At 51.5% G+C, this 17676-nt stretch overlaps 1 protein-coding gene across 2 annotated transcripts in view; it reads right to left on the minus strand.

Annotated features, from left to right (window-relative positions):
* Positions 1 to 17676, minus strand: part of CAPZB (capping actin protein of muscle Z-line subunit beta) — a 37226-nt gene that overhangs the window by 6910 nt on the left and 12640 nt on the right. For both annotated transcript variants that reach the window (XM_026053614.1, XM_026053615.1), the window contains exons 3-6: positions 8820 to 8941; positions 7918 to 8031; positions 1872 to 2013; positions 1208 to 1324 (exon numbers count right to left, since the gene is read on the minus strand). In XM_026053614.1, the coding sequence (XP_025909399.1) occupies positions 1208 to 1324; positions 1872 to 2013; positions 7918 to 8031; positions 8820 to 8941 (495 nt within the window). The remainder of the gene's footprint in view (positions 1 to 1207; positions 1325 to 1871; positions 2014 to 7917; positions 8032 to 8819; positions 8942 to 17676) is intronic.

A 17676-nucleotide genomic window follows, 5' to 3' on the forward strand; every position in this document is an offset into this window, starting at 1 on the left:
GGCCAGAGTCTGGGCCGAGGTGCACCGAGGACACCCGTTCTCAGCGGCTCCTGTTTGCCTTGGCGCGGCCACCGCGCACCGTGCGGCTGCGCCAGAGCCCGGCCCTTGGCCCCCACTTCACAGCTGGGATTTCAAGTATTAGGAAGGCCTATGATTAAATATTTGTCCGGGTCACCGTAACCCAGGCATAATTACTGTAAACACTTTACGAGACTCAGCAGTGCTGACGACTGTCTTCAAAGTTCGGTTGTTTCTTTTCTTTTCACCTCCCTCATCAGCTTCTCCTGCAAGTCAACACGGAAAGAAAAATCCTGTGGAGATCCAGGCTCAGCTGCTGGGACTGCAGAGCCAAGGCACAATTCCAGCTCCTCCCTGCAGGTCCTGCTTTCCTTTGCTGGCTCCAAGCTGCACCAAAACGCGGGGCGTTCCACAGAGCTCGCGCCTTGTCCTTGGGATGGGAAGCAACAGCCTGGGAAGCCTCAGGAAGGAGTTTTAGCTCTTGCCGATCTCTCCAAGTCACTCACGGCCACAACCACGTGCCTGATGTGCCCTGGGTTCATCAGGCTGCTGCAACCTGCTCGTTGGAGCCTCACACACAGTGGGACCTGCACAGCCCCACATGTGGCAACGTACTTGCAAAAAACAGCTGGTGTAGGAGGAAGCCGAAGTCTTCCTCCTGGCCCCAAATTCAAGTGCTTACCTTGTGTCAGTCTCCTGGTACAGCAACAGCAAAAGACTTAGCGGGATAGGAACAGGTTGAAAGTTTTGAAGAACAAAAGTATCTTCTAGTCAATACAAAATAGGTTCAATCTCCTAGTCAATATGAAACGGGTTTAATCATGGTGGCCTAGCTGGCATTAAAAAATAATAATAAAATAAAGGGAAGATGACAAATTGCCTCATTTTTATAACGCGATGAGAATCTTCCGGTAAGGAGATGGAGAAATCTGATGGATAAAGAAGTATCTGTCTGGCCTGTACATAAGGGAGTATAAAATTTAAGAATATCAAACACAACACTAACACCTCGAAGACAGACTAAGTCCCCGATGAAAGCTGCATACTTTAAGCTGAAAGCCAGCAAGTGAATTTCAAGGGGTGTCTCAATAACCGTGTGTCTGCTCATGGGCTGAGCGGCCGCAGGACCCGCTGCCCGGGGAGGCCGGAGGTGGCGGCTCCACAGTGCGGGGCGCTGGGCACCACGTACCTGCCTGGTGAGGCTCCCGCCGAGGTTCATGGTGCCAGAGCCCGTTTTGTTGGTCTGCAGCCACAGCATCACAGTGGAGGTCAGCTTGTAGTGAGCGGTACGGCCGTTGGACTTCTCCTAAGGTGGAGGGACGAGAAGGAGAGACAGAAGGTGACGCTTCCTTCAAAACCCCAACGCCCTCCCGTCCCCATCATCCAGGACTGCAGATGCTGCAGCTCTCCCGCACAGCCCTGTTCACACGACGCTCCTGCTCCCTCTTGTTTTAAATAAGTAATTGTACGTGTGCACATTCCCCTGCATTTCCAAAAGCACCTCTGGTTATAGCAATTTAACCTCCTGCTCCCTCGTTTTTATTACCTAATTAGTGATATTTATCTGCAAACATTTATGTTCAAAAAAAAAAAAAAAACCACCACCCTTATCTGAGGCCCGCATGCACAGGGAGCAGCATACTTCCCATTCTTCGAGGATTCTTTTCGATTACAGCCCTGACTTATCCGCATCCAAATTGCTCCAGGTAATTCTCCAAAATTAACAGGGGAAAGGAGTTTCGGGCCCCTGACACAATACGGCATTGTCGGCTGGAACACCTGTGCGCCGTAATTGTCTGCAATTAACCGGGGTTTGTTTTCCCGGGGGGATATTGGTGGCCCTGGGGCTGTACCTGAACCTCCACCACATGGATGGAGTCCCAGCATCCCTTAATCTTCTTTGATCCGTCTCCAGCTTTCTTGATGAGGATCACACCGGCGAAGCCGTGATCCAGATCCCAGAGGTAGACGGAGGAGACGCCGCCTTCGAAATACCTGCAGGGAGCAGCCGAGGGGCAGGTTAGGAGCAGGCGGCCCCCAGCTAACCAGCTAACCAGCAGCATCACCACAAACTGCCAGGGTCTCTACAGCCTACCAAAAATATATATATATTTTTAAGACAGCACACTCTCAACAGCTAGAAATACTAAATATTTTTAGAGGGAATTCATTTCATTTTTTTTGTAAAAAAAAGAGAAAAAAAAAAGCACATTTCTGCTAAGGAGAAGCCCAGTGAGAAACAGAGCTAGTTACAGATTTCCACCGTTCTTGAGCAAACGGTTCCTTTGACTCCAGTTAAGTGTAACAGCTGGTAAAAGAGCAAGCTACAAAGCAGGCTGAGAGACGGGCTTTATTTTACAGGGTTTGGGGTTTTTTTCCACCCCTTTCTCTCCCTATTGGGAAAGCCTGGAAGGTTTTCACCATAAAGGCAGCTAACGAAGGCAGAAGGGAGCAAGTAAATAGGTCTACACTGCGGGTGAAGTTGTTCCCTTGATTGCAAGTGGGGCTAAATGGGAACCCTCCTGCAAAACAAATGAGTTAAAAGGGACTCACAGAAGTTATCACAAAAGCTCAGTGTTTCTGCACTGGCCTACAACACTTGTTTAGCCACCAATAATGTTTACAAAAGGACCCTGCAGTGATTTAAACCTAATAAACTGAAGTGCACCCTTTTGACAGCTTCTTGAGGGTCACCAATGGCTTTTCGCTGCCGCAGGAAACGGGAATTCCAGGTCCTCGGCAGAGCGACGTTCCAACCCACACTGAAATGCAAGGCCAAAGAGCACAAACTATTACCCATTTCCAGCAGAATTCTGCTTAGAAAAACAGGTATCTAAGTCATGAATTCCCTCAAAGCAGCCACCATGTGCACAGACAGTTCCCCCATTACCCATTTTATGGGCTTGCTATGAGCATGAAACATTAATTAAAAGGGAGACTGCAACAAGGCTTTGGGAAATTTATTCTTACCTACTGTACTTTGATCCTAATGACATGAAACGGGGAGAAAAAAAAGAATCATTTTTATGTGCTTCACCTTTATGAGATTTTACATAAAGGCTTTTGTGGGTATTTTAAGAATGTGCTAAAATGTTGTCTGAAACCACATAAAACCATCTGAGGAACCTCCCGCCAGAACTAACAGCACACACATGGAAACGCTTTAACTTGCCTTTGTACACTTAATGAATCAAATACAGCATTAATATTGTTTTAAATACTAACAGGCTATTTCAATAAGGCCGCTTTGACATCGCCAGAGCCGTGATCTCGAGCCTGGAGCAGCAGTGCCAGGGATGGAACAGCCCTGAGTCCAGGCATGCTGGAATAAATAGGAGCCTGAGCGCACTGGGGGCTTCACCAACACTTCACCACACCAAAATATGATAAAATAGACAGAAATCACCCATCTTGCATGAGGAGGAAATACAATGTTGGTCACTACAATGTACTTCACCCTTCTGCATGCAGCAACTAAAGGAAAACTAAAGGAAAGCAGCATTTGAGGATGGGGATGTTCCCTGAAATTAGTTTTCTTCACGAGGAACGAAGCAGCGCTCCAGGTTAAGTGGCTGCCACGTCCTCGGAAGCCAGACGCAGGTTGGCAGGAATGGAGCTGCACATTCATGACCTCAGATTTGCCTGCAAGGGGCCTGGGCCCTCTCCATGGGACGCCGGGGACCAGAGAAAAAGCAGCCGGGCGCGGGCACGCTGCCAAGGCCCTGGGGCCTCGCGCGGCTCCCGCTCCCCACGGATCTTCCCTGCCCACAGATCCCTGCTCCGGGTGCATTATCCTTGCACTTCCCATGTAACAGCATTTCCGAGGGCTCGTGGCAAGGAACGTCCTTTTCAAATGGCACATGGTCTTTCCCAAAGTGCCCAAGGGCCAACACAAATGCTGTGCAAGGGCTGCCGAGGGGCACTCCCTTTGGGACTGCGGCACCACAGGAACGTCCCTGGCGCTGAATCCACTCCCAAGGTGGACTCCAAAGCTCGAGCTTGGTATCTGTCACTCACCCACCGCAGCACTCCTGGAAAATATCATCTTTTTTATTAAGAAAATATAAAGTCACTCCATGGAACGACTTACTTTTGGAATGAGAATAAAAGAAAATGAAAGAATCGCAGAATCCTTTGGGTGAGGAGGGACCTTTAGAGACCATCGAGCCCAGCCTGCACACACATATTTAAGCCAAGAAGGATCCAAGGCTTTATGAAGTGCTGGAAGCCAAGGCGGGTGGAGAGTCGGCATGTGAATTGGTAAGGAATTCTGTGCAGGCACTGGGAGAGCGGGGCCGGAGCAAGGCCCGGCCTCCAGCGGGGCCCGGCAGGGGAGGCAGCTGCCCAACTTCCAGCTTCTTTTTCTTTTTCCAGAGGTTACATAAATATTTCTTCCAACTGCTGGAGTTTCAGCATGGAAATGGAAGCATCTCCATCCATCTAGATCAGACCCGAGGCCCTGCTCTCAGAAAAGCCAATCTACCCCAAAAGAAAATTTGGGGCGTTCACCTAGTGGTCCCTGGAGTGACGGTGACTCCAACCACAAGCAGGGATTGTGGTGTCCCATGGACACCCACACGGAGCATCACCTGAAGGACGGGATGATGGAGCAGACACCAGACTGAGTACACGTCACAGCGAGGCGTGAGGACCACAGGAACAGGAGGGGGAGGTCTGAGCAACCCACCTTCCAGCACCACCAAGGCACCCCCAAACCGGCAGCAAGGGGAGAGGCCCCCTCGGGACAGCACCGAGAGAGCTGAGCTGCCCCGAGGCCGGGTGGCTCTGTGTTCAGTGCGGATATCCCGGTAGCAGGACAGCAGCTCCGTGCAGGACAGGACAGGGTGGAGCGGCCGTGCCCGCGGGAGCGCTCACCATGCACACCACCTTCCCGGGCAGCCCTGCAACGTCAGCCAAACCGGGGCTTCAACGGACAGCGAAGCGTCCTGGGAGCAGCCGTTTGCCCCGCAGCCCCAGGGCTCCGCATGGGCGTTTCACATAGATCCCTGCAGCCCCCATGGGTGCACGAGCCCCCGGCAAACACCCCAGCTCCTTGGGTAGGCGCCGCTGCACGGCTGGGCTCCATGGGCTGCACAAGGGATCCCCAAGACCGGGAGCTTCCCAGGCTTCTGAGGACCCTTCGTTACTAAAATGTAACCCCAAAATGTACCGCTCCTCATTTCCAGTGTATCGCTCCTCATTTTCCAAAGTACTGCTCCTCATTTTCCTGCTACTCGGCTGCGGGAACCCCATGATAAATCCCCCTGCAGAAGCCACGCTTACCAGGGGAAATGATGGCAACGCAAGTCTCTTGTTGAACATATTCAGTATATCTACATATAAATTTAAAATGCATCTACTTATGAGATATGATGATGTAAATTTCTGAAAACACAAGTAGGTATTTTTAGAGCTAATCAAACCACAAATTCAGAACTATGATAAACTTCACAGTTCTGTCCCATTTTCCCTGGGAACAGCTCCTTGGGAAGCACTGAGCGCCTCACCGGCGCTTTGTGGCAACGCCGCGGCATCGGTGCCCACCTCCCAACAGGAGCTTCCCACCCTCTGCGCTCAGGGTTTAGGGAATCGCACGGGGGTCCCAGGGGAAACCTCCTGCCCTGCTCCTGACTCGGAGCACAGGGCCTGGTGCACACAGCAAAGCCCCAGCACGGAGCGCAAGGAGGAAGGAACTGAAGGTCGAGCGGCAGAGCCGGGCCAACATTCATGGCCCACTCGGCTTTTCCTCCTTCCTACCCGTGCTCCAGGTGGCCGCACGCCCTCCGAGACCTCCTTCTCTTCCCAGGAATGTCCTTGTCCAGAGGCTTAATACAGCAATTCTGAAAATGGATCGACTTGAAAACAAAGCTGCAAGGGGAAGTTCCGGGCTCCCTGGCTTAGTCTGCTGCAGGAATTCAAAACCTTAATCAACAAATGTATTTTCAGAAACAGGATGACTCAGAGAAGTTCATCTCTTTTTTTAAGCTATTAAAAATCAAAAGCACCAATAAATCCAACTTAACCCAGGAAACGGAGGTAAGAAATCACCCTCTACATTTATGCCAAGCTTATGACTAAACTGACCAAAAGCTGCCACAGCCAATCTTGTTTGTAGAGATATTCCCATCCGCAGCATCCTTCCCCAGGGAGGTCTATTTAATCACTCCAGAAACAACTTCTTCCAGACAATAAAGGCCCACGAGATGACTTCATTAAAAGCCTGATTATCTCGTACCCCGAACGACAGAGCCCTGAGTCTCAAAGAGCTGGGTTTAGCCAGGCTCCCTGGTCCTCATTACGCTCTGATTCCAATCAATCGCACGCGCCCGCCAAGCGCAGGGCGATAAATCACAACCATGTGTTGGACGAAATGATCTTCACGAGATTGGAAGCGCAGAGCCGGGGCGGTGCGGGATGGGAGCCTTCCATCTGGGAATAATCATCTCCTGAACAAAAACATACCAGGGCATTAGCTGCAGGCAATGTCTGAGCTCAACCTGGCAGCAGGAGATCGGGATTAAACGGCCGCTTGGGGGAGAGGGCGGCGCGCGATTTCGTCAAGTGGGTAACTAGGAAATGTGCTGCGTTAATGTGTTCATTAGGGAGCAAATTTAAACTTGGTATATTCCTTTTTGACCCAAGTAGAAACCAGAAATTAGGGGTGGGCAACCACAGACGTAGCTGAGAACAGTCTGCGTTAAAGCAGGTATGGGCAGGAAGCAACTCTGACCACAAAACCCGCGGCCCTGCAAAGCTTTTCCTTGCAAACATTCCCCTTGGAAAGCAAGGCCACGGGATACCCTAAAGCCACCTCAAGCTCCAGCTGCAGATAGATACTCCATATGCTGCCCTGCTGCGAGCTATGGGAGATGCCATCATTTCATGGGTATAAAAAGGGAGTTAACACAGCTCTTCTCTTTACTTACTTGCTCACCAACTGCTTCAAAAAGCCTAGAAAAAACCCTCATTAGAGAAAAAAAACGTCCAGCAGGCGAGGGCACTGAAGCACACTGGGGCCTCCTGTGTTCTGTGCATTACTGCTCCCATAGGATCATTTTCCTAGCATCTGTTGCCTATCTAGCACAAACCTAACAGTGGTTAGAGATGCACCTCAGGAATATACACCCGGTAGGGAAGGAAGGAACGCCAGTCAGCCTAGAGTCTCGTTGCAAAAAACCATCCCATCCGAGGCCGTGAAAGCGAAACGCGACGTCGCAGACGTGAACGCAGGGCACGACCCAGCACAGCCACCTTTTAGAAAATCGTTTTGTTTAGAAAGTCCCCTGCACAGTGTGATACTGCACTTTAAATGGACCCTGCCTAGCAATTTTCCTACACATGCTCTGTTAATTCCTTTGCTTTGTATCTAACAAGACAGGGCCTAAAACATAAGCCCCAGAGAGCGGCCTTTGCAGCAGAAGTGCATTACTGCCCATAACGGCTGCATTTTCACAGAACAGCATGGATCATTTTACAGGAACATGGGAAACCTGCTGCTACTTTCTTTGCTTTTTTTTGAGAGAGAGGCCGCAATCTTGAGGGAACAGGGAAGGAAAATGAACTTAGCCAAGATCAAAAGAGAACACAGGTCATTTCAGGACAAAGACCCCATTAATCTGCTAAAAGCGGGGAAAGGAGGCAGGAAAGCACTTCAGCATCTGCCTTGGCAATCGGCTGATAAATGTGATCCTAATTTCATGCTTTCTTTCAGTGAAACCCTGGCGGAGCTTCCCCCAGAGCAGATCAGCTGCTATACATGCATGTATAGCTCCTCAGCCATCCAGGGGCACGCTGCTCCCTACACAGGGACACGCTGCTCCCAAAGGCAGCCAGTGCCACATTGTGCACCGGGCAGGTCTAGCCGGAGCCCGCGGAGCGCAGCAGGCGCGGGGCACGTACAGGTCTCTGTACTGGTCGAAGGCGTTGTTGGCTTCCACCTCGAGCTTGCGCAGCCGCGCGGACGGCATGGCCCCGTCCTCCAGCGGCGGGTCGTACTTGTTGCTCCAGGGCGACCTGCCAAGACACAAGGGGAGACCCTCAGGCAGCGGAGGCCAAGGCGCCCAGAGGCCTCCGAGCGGGACACGGACACTCAATGCTCGAAACCAAAGCCCATCCGCACAAATCCCGGTGTAACCGGCCATCCCAAATGCTGACAGAAGGGAAGATCAGCGCCAGAAACTTCATGGGGTGCCCGGGATTATCCCCTGTCTTCAGGTTCCTATTGTACAAACAATCAATCATGCCAGAGCTGGAATTTGTTCTTTCTTAAATATTCCAAGATGAGGCTTTGGCATTTAAATAACTTTCATACAAATACAGATAGATCAGGTGGTTGGTTTGGTCTGACAAGATTTGAGCTGCACATTATTCTCTACTACTCAGGTCCAAGTTCTTCTCTACTATTTTAAAATAAATCTGCTTTTAGCACCCAAGGAAAGCACCTGAACAGCTAATTGTTGAGTTGAAGCTTCTACTATTAATATCTGCAGGTGTGGAAGAGATCTGGGGCTCTTAATGAAAGATATGGCATTAAAGGACTGACAGAACGCTCTGCCCATCTGCTGAAGACTTGTTTAATTCCTGTTCTATAAACCTGCCTTCTTTTCATTTCCCCCATGGACAAGCAACCAACATCTATAGCTGCTGCTCCGCTGCAGTAGAGGATGATTAAAAACCCTCATTAAGAGCCACGTTCAAGCTGAACCTTCACTGAACAGGACCACCTGGAGAACTCCAGGTCTGCCTGAAGAAGCAACCCCTGGCTTTGGTTCTGCAAACCCTGGCCTTGGAGGGGAACTCACCTGTACGAGTCCCCATCTCTGTTGTAGTCGCACAGCAGGTAGTCTTTTCCCACCACCTTATCTCGCGCAATCTTCAGCGGCTGATCCACGGACGAGAGGAGATCCTCACAGAGGCTTGGGACCTGGTGGGCATGAGAGAGGGGAAAAAAGGGGGAAAGAGGGTAACACATTAAATTAACAGAGACCTAAAAGATTTTGTGATGAATAGCCCACCTCTATCCCCAAACCAGGACCTTTAAGGAAGGTAAAAAAAAAAAAACAAGTTACAACACCATCCTATGGCCCCACCTCTAATAATTTCACATATAATTACCCAACCACAAGTGTGGTCCAGTAATTTTTAATGTATACACTCGCACCGTTAGCTTCTCGCCAAAGCCAGCCAGTAAAGCGATTGTTGAGGACTGATGGATAAAAGTAAATATTTATAAAGGAGTGGGAACTAGGGGCCTGCTAGAAGACCACACCATCCATACCCCAGAAGTTATTTTTCATGAGCTCCCACTCTGGGGAGAGGTTACAATAGTTTCCAGGCAGCCGGCCAAGCATTACCGGGCTGCCTAATAAAAATCCATGTGTGTGCGCGAGCAGGCATCCATGGGAGATCCCACGTCCCCTGCGCAGGTAGCTCTGAAGGGATTCATCATTCCAGCTGTGTCCATCGCTTCATCGGGACAGCGTCTATGTCAGGATCTGCTCTGAGCCCGGCAGGGCAGCTCCGTGCGCGGCACAGCTCATGGAATCACAGAATGGCTGAGGTTGGAAGGGACCCCTGGGGACCATCCAGTCCAGCCCCTGGAGCCTGGGGCACCCAGTCGCATCCGGGCAGGTTTGGACGATCTCCAGGGAATCGATCTCCAGGGAAGGAGAGGAAGTCTCCAAATCTGCTCTCTGCTCCCCAGCCCATGGCCTCGGTGAAGCGCTTGCTGTGATCGCAAAGGACACCTCAAACCTTGGTGTGATCCCCAAGGACTCCTTGCATCTTATTCCCAGAGGATTTCATGATTCGGTGCTCGGAGACCTGGCTGGAACGACCCCAAGCCCGTTATGCAGCCACCAATATCAAAGGCGGAAAGGAAAAAAAGCAGCTTCCAGGAAACTCTTTCCTTTCTCCGAAACAGAGAAACCCAAGGCCGCGTGGAGCTGAGACCCGTGAGAGGCACCGCGGCACCAGGCACGCGAGACACATCCGCCTTCTCAGCCCATCTGGCTCCACTTGGCTCCCTCCTCCGCCTCTCGGCTCACCAGGGAAAGGGGGAGCCGGAGGACAGGGCCACTTGTGCCAAGTTTATTAGGGAAAAGCCCCCGGCCGCTACACGTGGGCACAGGGACGGCAGAGGCCTCGCTGCACAGCTCTGCCAACTCAAATACATGGACAAGCACTTCCCAAAGAAGCCCTGCATTGAAGGCAAGCAGAGGCTGAAGTCCATTCCCCTGCAGAAAAGCTGCCACGAAACATCTGGATCCAAGACCCTGCAAAAAGCCGTGCACGTGAGGAATTCCTGCAAAGCAAGGAAAAGGAAAGCAGCCCAGGCAGCCAAAGCCAAGCGCATTCTGCTTTAGTGGAGCAGGGTGTTTCATTTCCACGTCATCCTCACGAGCTAAACTGATCTCTGTCCCATCCCGCAACGCGGAGGGATGTTAGTGGGCACAACCACGGCCTCCTTTCCCAAGGGCTGTGTTTGCTCTTAACCAGCAGTGTCTAATTAACGGGCGATATAATACATAATATAATGAGCAATGCCCAGTTGTGCTGGGGTAGGTGCATCTCTCTCCGTTAGTCACCCAGGGTATTTGGACTCCAGTTTCCAGCCACGGATCTCCCCTCCATCTCAGACCAAACACCAAAACACCAAAGCAGTTATTGCACTGAATCCATCATGCAAACATAAACAGGGGTCACCACGAGACCAGCACCGAGCGGTTGTTCTACAGGCAGTGCGCTCTCCCTCCCTGCACCCCGACACCAGGGCTTCCCTTTTCAAGCAGCCAGAGGTCAGGCACAGGCTATAGTCCTACCTTGATATCTTCCTCAATATATATCTAAATATATTTAGATGGTCATTGTTAAGTTAGCCGGGCTTGCAGCAGCCCCTAATGCACCGTGTTCCCAAACGGGTGTTCAGTGGGTTGGTGGGAGGCTGCACGTGCAGCTACGCGGCGAGACCACCCTCGCTGCACATTAAAAAAGGGAAGAGAAAGGAAAAAAGGGGCCATCTCAGGGGGCTGCATCCAGCTGCCCAACGTGGAAGGGAAGTGCAGGACCATTCAGGAGCACAGACCGTGCAAGCAGGTCTGTGTTTGAGGGGGCTTTGATGCCCCCTCTGAGATGCACAATGAGCATGTGGAACAGAACAAGGGGGAAAAAAACTGAATGAAAGCGAGTCCAGCGTCTCCTGCTGCATGTTGAACAAGGATGCTGTTGTCCCGTGTAACACTAGTCCCCACCACGGGAAGCCAGGTATGTGGACAGTGTTTTAATTAAGGCCACGGTTCCGCTATGGGGACAAACCCCCATTTGTGCTGGCGCAGGCACTGCAGCCCGAGGAGGCTCCCCCTCCGGGCAGGCACTATCCTACCAACCACACAGCTGCTCCCAAGCCACCTTCTAAACGTGATCAAATAAACTCCTATAGAAGCTTTACGGATCTGCAAGAGCGGGAGCTCCCAGCTGTTTCCATCACGCTGGTGGAGCTGCGGTTAATTCCCCACCTTAGCTGGCCAGAACACAGTTAATATTTTGGTTTGCTAATACCTGCTGCTCCCTGTTTATGCAGGGTCTGCCCCAAGCGCGCGCTGACCCGCGTGGGAATATCGCACACTGTGCTAAATACGTCAGCATTAAGCACAAAACCACTCTTTCCTCGAAGAACTAGAAGGGAGATGTGGTGAAATGCTGTTAGATCCTGTCCAACCATGTTTGAAAAACACTAATCCTGAAAGCACGCAGCCACGTTCGGGTTTGAATCCATGACTTTGAATTTGTGCTGCATCTGCGACATGCAGGTAGCCGTACGCGACCAGCACTTACGCAGCTTTGAAATAAAACCTACATCCAAATAGGAAAAAACAGTTTTAATTGTAGGTAACTCTTATGAATTATTTTACTTACCTCTAGGGGCAGAAGGGAGAAAATTCATGTCATTAGGAAGCGCAAAGGGATTGCTGCTTGGGAAGACCCACCCAAGCAGAGCATGGATGAGCTCAGTCAGGCCGGGTCTGGCTCCTGATCCCCACTCGCCTGGATTTCTGCCCCCCCGTCCGGGGCCGGGATCAGAACCCGCCCTTGTAACTCATCCCAAGTCATTCCCAGCCTCCCAAGTCCCTGTTCCCGCCAGACACAGAGGCGCTTAAAGGACAACGTGGAAGCTCGAGGTGGAAGCCAGGCTCCCCTCGTCGCAGCCTGGAACCACCAGCGAGGTCACCCCCGCAAAACCTCGCGTGGATCCAACCGGGGCGCACGGGAAAGCCCACGGGAAACGCAGTCCCCAGCTGTGTTTATTAAGTGACATTTAAACAGACCTCTGTGCTCAAGATCAGCTGGAATTGATATGTGAAACTGCAACTCTCTATTCCAGTAATTGGGCTGAATTCTGGCAAAAAGCAGCCAAGGAGCAACAGGGTCGGAGGACGGATCTGTGTAAAAAGCTCTGCAATAGCCCTGCTCCTGGGCCCACCCACGGGATCCCCGGCACTTATCTGCAGGATAAAACGGAGCTTTTGCCGGAGGTGGAGGTAGGGAGCCCAGCGCCTCGCTAGGGACCTCCAGGAGAGGGCTTCTCTATCCTATGACCCGCCACAGCGTATCCGTATCCTGGGAAGCCTTCCCTGTTTGTGCCAGGAGCCCAGCTGCTGTCAGGGACATCCAGCCAAATGAAGGGGAACACGGGGACATTCGCTCGCCAGCCCTTTACCGTGACCATCCTACGGCCCAGCTTTTCTCCCCGTTTAAACAGGCTTGGATGAAGTTCTAACTAGACTTCAAACTAAATCAAGTCCCTCCCTTACAACATTCCCCAAACGTCCCCTTAGAAAGGCATCTTTCTCAAGCGTTTTGTACCATCAGCAATCCAACGGCAGGAGCCTGGAGGGAAATAAAAAAGGCTGCTTAGGCTTATGGAGAGAAGGAACAGCGGATCCGAAGCAAGAAGTGGGAATTTATATAACTCCATGTGAGCACAAGGCGGGTGCTGACTTGGCACCAAGTGTCCCATTCACCATTTCCACACATTGACGGTGACCTGCAGTGACCACCAAGGCATCCAGGGGTAACCAGGGGCTGGAAACTCCCGCTCACTCACCGCAGGGAAAACCAGCTCTCGGGAACAGGCCCTTCACCCAGTGAAGGGGATTCCTGCTGCAGGAACCAGGCACCCGGAGTGCGGCAGCCCCAGGCAGTGACGCCTGGACTCCACTGGGCTCTCGCTCACTGAAACCACTCAAATTGAATTGGAAAACATTCCCAAATTCATCACCATGACCTTCTGAAAAGCAAAACACATTCCACTAAGGCTTCCAAGCATTCTCCCAGGAGAAACGGAAACACAAGAGGAGCAACCTCCCAAATCTTCTAACTGCAACGTGGCCCTTGCAAAATAACCCGCCAGCCCACGGGTGTCCCCTTGACGCAGGGCTTGAGCTTTACTGGCCCTCACACAGCAGCACATGGGGAATTTGCTTCGTCAGAAAGTTAATGTTTAACAGGGAAGAGCACAAATGGGTCTGGGCAGAACAGTGTCTGGTTTTCCACCTTGCTGGGACAGGAGATGGGAGCATCGGGCTTGCAAACAAACGCTGCTCCCTTGGCCAGTCCCTGATCCAGTTCTAGAATGATGACTCCCACCCCGCTTTCTGCCAGCTGCCCCATCTTGCTGAGTCAGCGGGATTTTCATGTAATTTATACATACACACACACACATATGTATAGGCTAACATCCAAATTAAACACTCAGCAGGAATTTCTTCTTTGCAGAGGAACCTGCTTCGCTCCTGCCAAGACTGGGAGCACATTAACTTTCATACCCAGGTCAAAGCCATCAGGAAAAGCCCTATCAAGAATCCCCCTTACATGCTGTGTGTGACCCACATGCGGAATAAACCCAAGTCCCCACCTTCCCCTCCATCCCCTCTCCCGGAGACGCAGCCCTCGGACACATCCGGGCAGCTGACACTCCTGGAGCGAACGAAGGAGCAATCCCAACGTTCACCCACCTTGTCCTCTGGGTTTCCACGTGGTGCTCAGCAGAGATCCCCCAGGTCAGCGCTACCTGAAATGCTCCGTCTTCTTCGGGGTTTCTCTTGGACGCGGGGACTGTCCAACTCCACACGTGGAGCCAGGAGCGCCTAGAGGAACCCACGCGGGGAGGCGGCCCTTCTGCACAGCAAGACTAAGACCAAGACCACAGCACGGGCCAAACAAAGGCCAACACGATTGGATCTTGTGCCTTCAGAACATACACATGAAATGTGCCACCTGCTTCCTGCAATGCAGGACTCTACGGATCACATTCCGTGATGTGTCTCTCAAAGTGCTTACGTCAACTTCGAGATAGGCTCAAAGAGCTCCACGTTTATGGGCTACTTGTGAGGAAGGTGGCGCTTCCTTCCAGATAAACAGAGACTCAGAAGCCCTTGCAAGAGACAACTACTCATCTCCATGAGCTCCTCACAAACCCTGCATGTCACCACGCTATTTCACGAGGAAGCAGGACAAGTCCTCGGGACGGTCCCCATCTTTTGGTACAAGGCATTTACCCATTCAAGCTTCCTGGCTTCATACCACCTGGCACCTGAGCTGAAATAAAATCCTACTCTTAAGTGGCACAAGCAGCACTTCCAACCACAAGATGCCTTTAATATTCACCTTTGACAAGCGAGGGGAGCACAAGACACTTGCGTTTCACTGCCTCTGTGACAGGTATGGGACATCTACAGCCTCTGTCTTACAGACAACATAAAACGAAGAGAGCCTGGATCCAGGAAACACTGAATTAAATCCTGTATTAATACATCAGTGCTATAGCTTGGGGTATCTTCATGCCGACACCATCCACAAAAGGGCGCAGGCGCTTCGCAACATTCCTCTCACAGGAGCTGCACTGCGGGCCTGACCCACCGCTCCCCGTGCCAAGGCTTCCAAAGGCTAAACGGTAAACGCTCCCGGCTCGGATCAGCTCTTCTGAACAAGGCAGGTGCCTTTTTACACCGAACTCTGCTTCTGTAGGGCGACTTTGAAAGCCCAGGGGCCGCCCAGCAGCCTGCAGGCCGTCTCTGCACAGCTAACGACTAATTAAGCCCCAGAGCGAGCCCTCGGTACCAAGGCACATTACCAGCACCGTGCCAGCCCCGCACACCACTCCTTTCAGTCCGGACCTGGGGAGCCCTGTGATTGACACGGTCCTTAATGAACCCTAATTGAAGACTCCGCAGCCTGGAAAAGCAACAACAGATGTGGCCAAAGGGCAACCCCCAAACTGCTTTACTAATGAATGGAAAGTGTCTGGTCTGATGAGGGCCAGTGACCCAAAAATCCTCTGTTTCCCCCCAGGATTTACCTCATGTTCAAGTGTGGCCCCTGTCCCCCATGAGCCCGGCGCTGGGGGGCAGTAACGCACAGCCCTGAACCGGCTCCCGGCACACAGGGGCATCCGGAGGGATTTGCTAAAGAGCCACAGGCCCTGCCTTTGATAGAGCACCAAGGACCTCAGCTCTGTTATCCTTCCCAGCAGCATGACAAGCCTTGAAAGCTGATGCCAGATTCTTAACCTGTTGGTTTTAGAAGCCTTTTTGCACACAGCGGCACCAAAGTCGTCGTCCTCTCTCCTTGCTGGCCCTTCAACCCAGCCCCAGAGCAGCAATTACACACGAGGGGATACAGAGCCGTTTCCTCGGGGCCCAGGATCAAGTCTGGAAAAGGTGAGCAGGAAGCAGAGCTGGGAACAAGCTACGCTCCACATATAGGAAAAACATGCCGACCTCGGCAGCGCGTCTGCCCGGCAAGCAAGTGCAATGAGGCAGGGAAACCCAGCACAAAGCAGGGGAAGCCACGGGGCCAGCGCTCATAATTGCACCGCAAATTTAATGAGCCTGCTCGTGCTCCTTGTGCTTTTGGAGTGTGACCTTTACTTCAAAGCTCTTTACTGAAAGGGTGGCTGAGCACTGGAACGGGCTACACAGCAGCTGCGGGATCCCGTTCCCAGGGTGTCCAGGAGCCCCCCGAGCGCAATCCAGGGCATCGGGACCAGGCACCCAGGGTGTCGGGGAAGAGAGGCTGGGCTGGAGGATCTCCGGAGGCCTCTTCCTACCTCAGCCACTCTGGGAGGCAAGGAAGCTGCTGTCTCCTAACGGTGCAAGCAGCATAAAAATGTCAACTGCCACAACTGGCAAAAAGTCCGAAACTTGATTTCCTCCAATCTGACTCATGATGTTTTTGGAACTACTACAGGTGTAAATTACTACTATAGTGTCAACGTTTACTTTGCTCTCATCCAACCAGAGTGCAGACTTGTCTTGGGAAGGCCAGAGGAGGCAGCAGGAGATCCACGGCTGTGTCTGTGACAAAGGAGCCGTTCCCCATTTCACAGGTTATTTCCTCTCCATCCCAGAGCAGGGAGTGCGGGAAGCACCATGCGAATCCCAGGCTGAGGAGCAGGTTTTGGGCTGCTCCATTTCACGTTACCCTTGGAGCACGGGCAAGCCCAGCGCGGGTGCTGCCGATGCAGGGCATGTAGAGCACCAACGAGCACCAGGCAAAAGCAATTCCAGCACTCAGAGGTAACCAGCAATTTTCTGAGTGATTAAAAAACCTTATACCAATTAGAAAGTCAAGTTTGCCACAGTTCCCCAAGCAATGCATCGTTCCAGACTGCTCTTAGACTTGCTCAAGCCTTCATCTTGGTACACCCAAGCTGCAGCAGAACCCGACTATGTCGCACCAAATCATGGCAGGTTTTTCTTCCTCCAGCAAGAGCCACAAAACGATGCTTAGGCTGCCAAGAGTCTGAGCGGTGCAGATGTAGCCAATTACCAAGCGCTTTCAAGAAAAAGAAATACTACCTTCCTGCACGGAGTCATTTCTTCCCTGACCCATTTCTCTTACCTGTACCTTGACTTATGGAGCTAAAAACAGTATTTAAGTAGCATTTGGAAAGTTTTAATCAGCCACAGCTTTTTGACCATTCCTCCCCAGTTCACTAACACCAGCTTCAATATCATGTGGAAAGCCCACTCCAATCACAGCACGTTGAAGTCTGCAATAGAAGCAATTTCTATTTTCCTGAACCCTTAAAAGAAGGAGGCTTTGGCAGAGGGGACTCCAGGCATTTCATCAATTTATTCATGTTGAATGTGGCTTATCTGAAGCTTCTCTTGAAGCTTTGTTTCTGCAGGGCTCCAGCTGCTGAAGGAAGACGCTGAGAACATACCAGATCACATATCAGTTCTGTTGGTCAGGGAGGAAGGGCTTTTCTTTCCCTGCATCCTCTGTGAATTCCTGTCCAGTTCTAGGGACACAAACACTTTACTAAGACTTCATAAATCCTAATGGAGTATTCACTGTGATGTTCTTACACCAAAGGTCCAAGGTCATTCCAGGGAATCCTTTACATATGGATCTGTTCAGCAACCAAGGAGTCAAGCTCCAGACAAAAAGGCCAGCTAAGATTTCACAGGAAGGTTGTGTGCGAAACAAAGCAGCACACAGACATGACCAAGGGCTCAGACACCATTCAGACAACAGAGAGGTACCAGTTCAAGCAGCTCTGATGGGCAGAACTGTCACATTTTTAAGGTCCCTCATCATAAAAGATACCAGGTTTGTCAGCATCACCTGCAAAAGTAAGTTCAGACTTTTTTTTTG

Source organism: Nothoprocta perdicaria, unplaced genomic scaffold, assembly GCF_003342845.1.
Source record: "Nothoprocta perdicaria isolate Ctin4 unplaced genomic scaffold, notPer1 scaffold_117, whole genome shotgun sequence".
Lineage (NCBI taxonomy): Eukaryota > Metazoa > Chordata > Aves > Tinamiformes > Tinamidae > Nothoprocta > Nothoprocta perdicaria.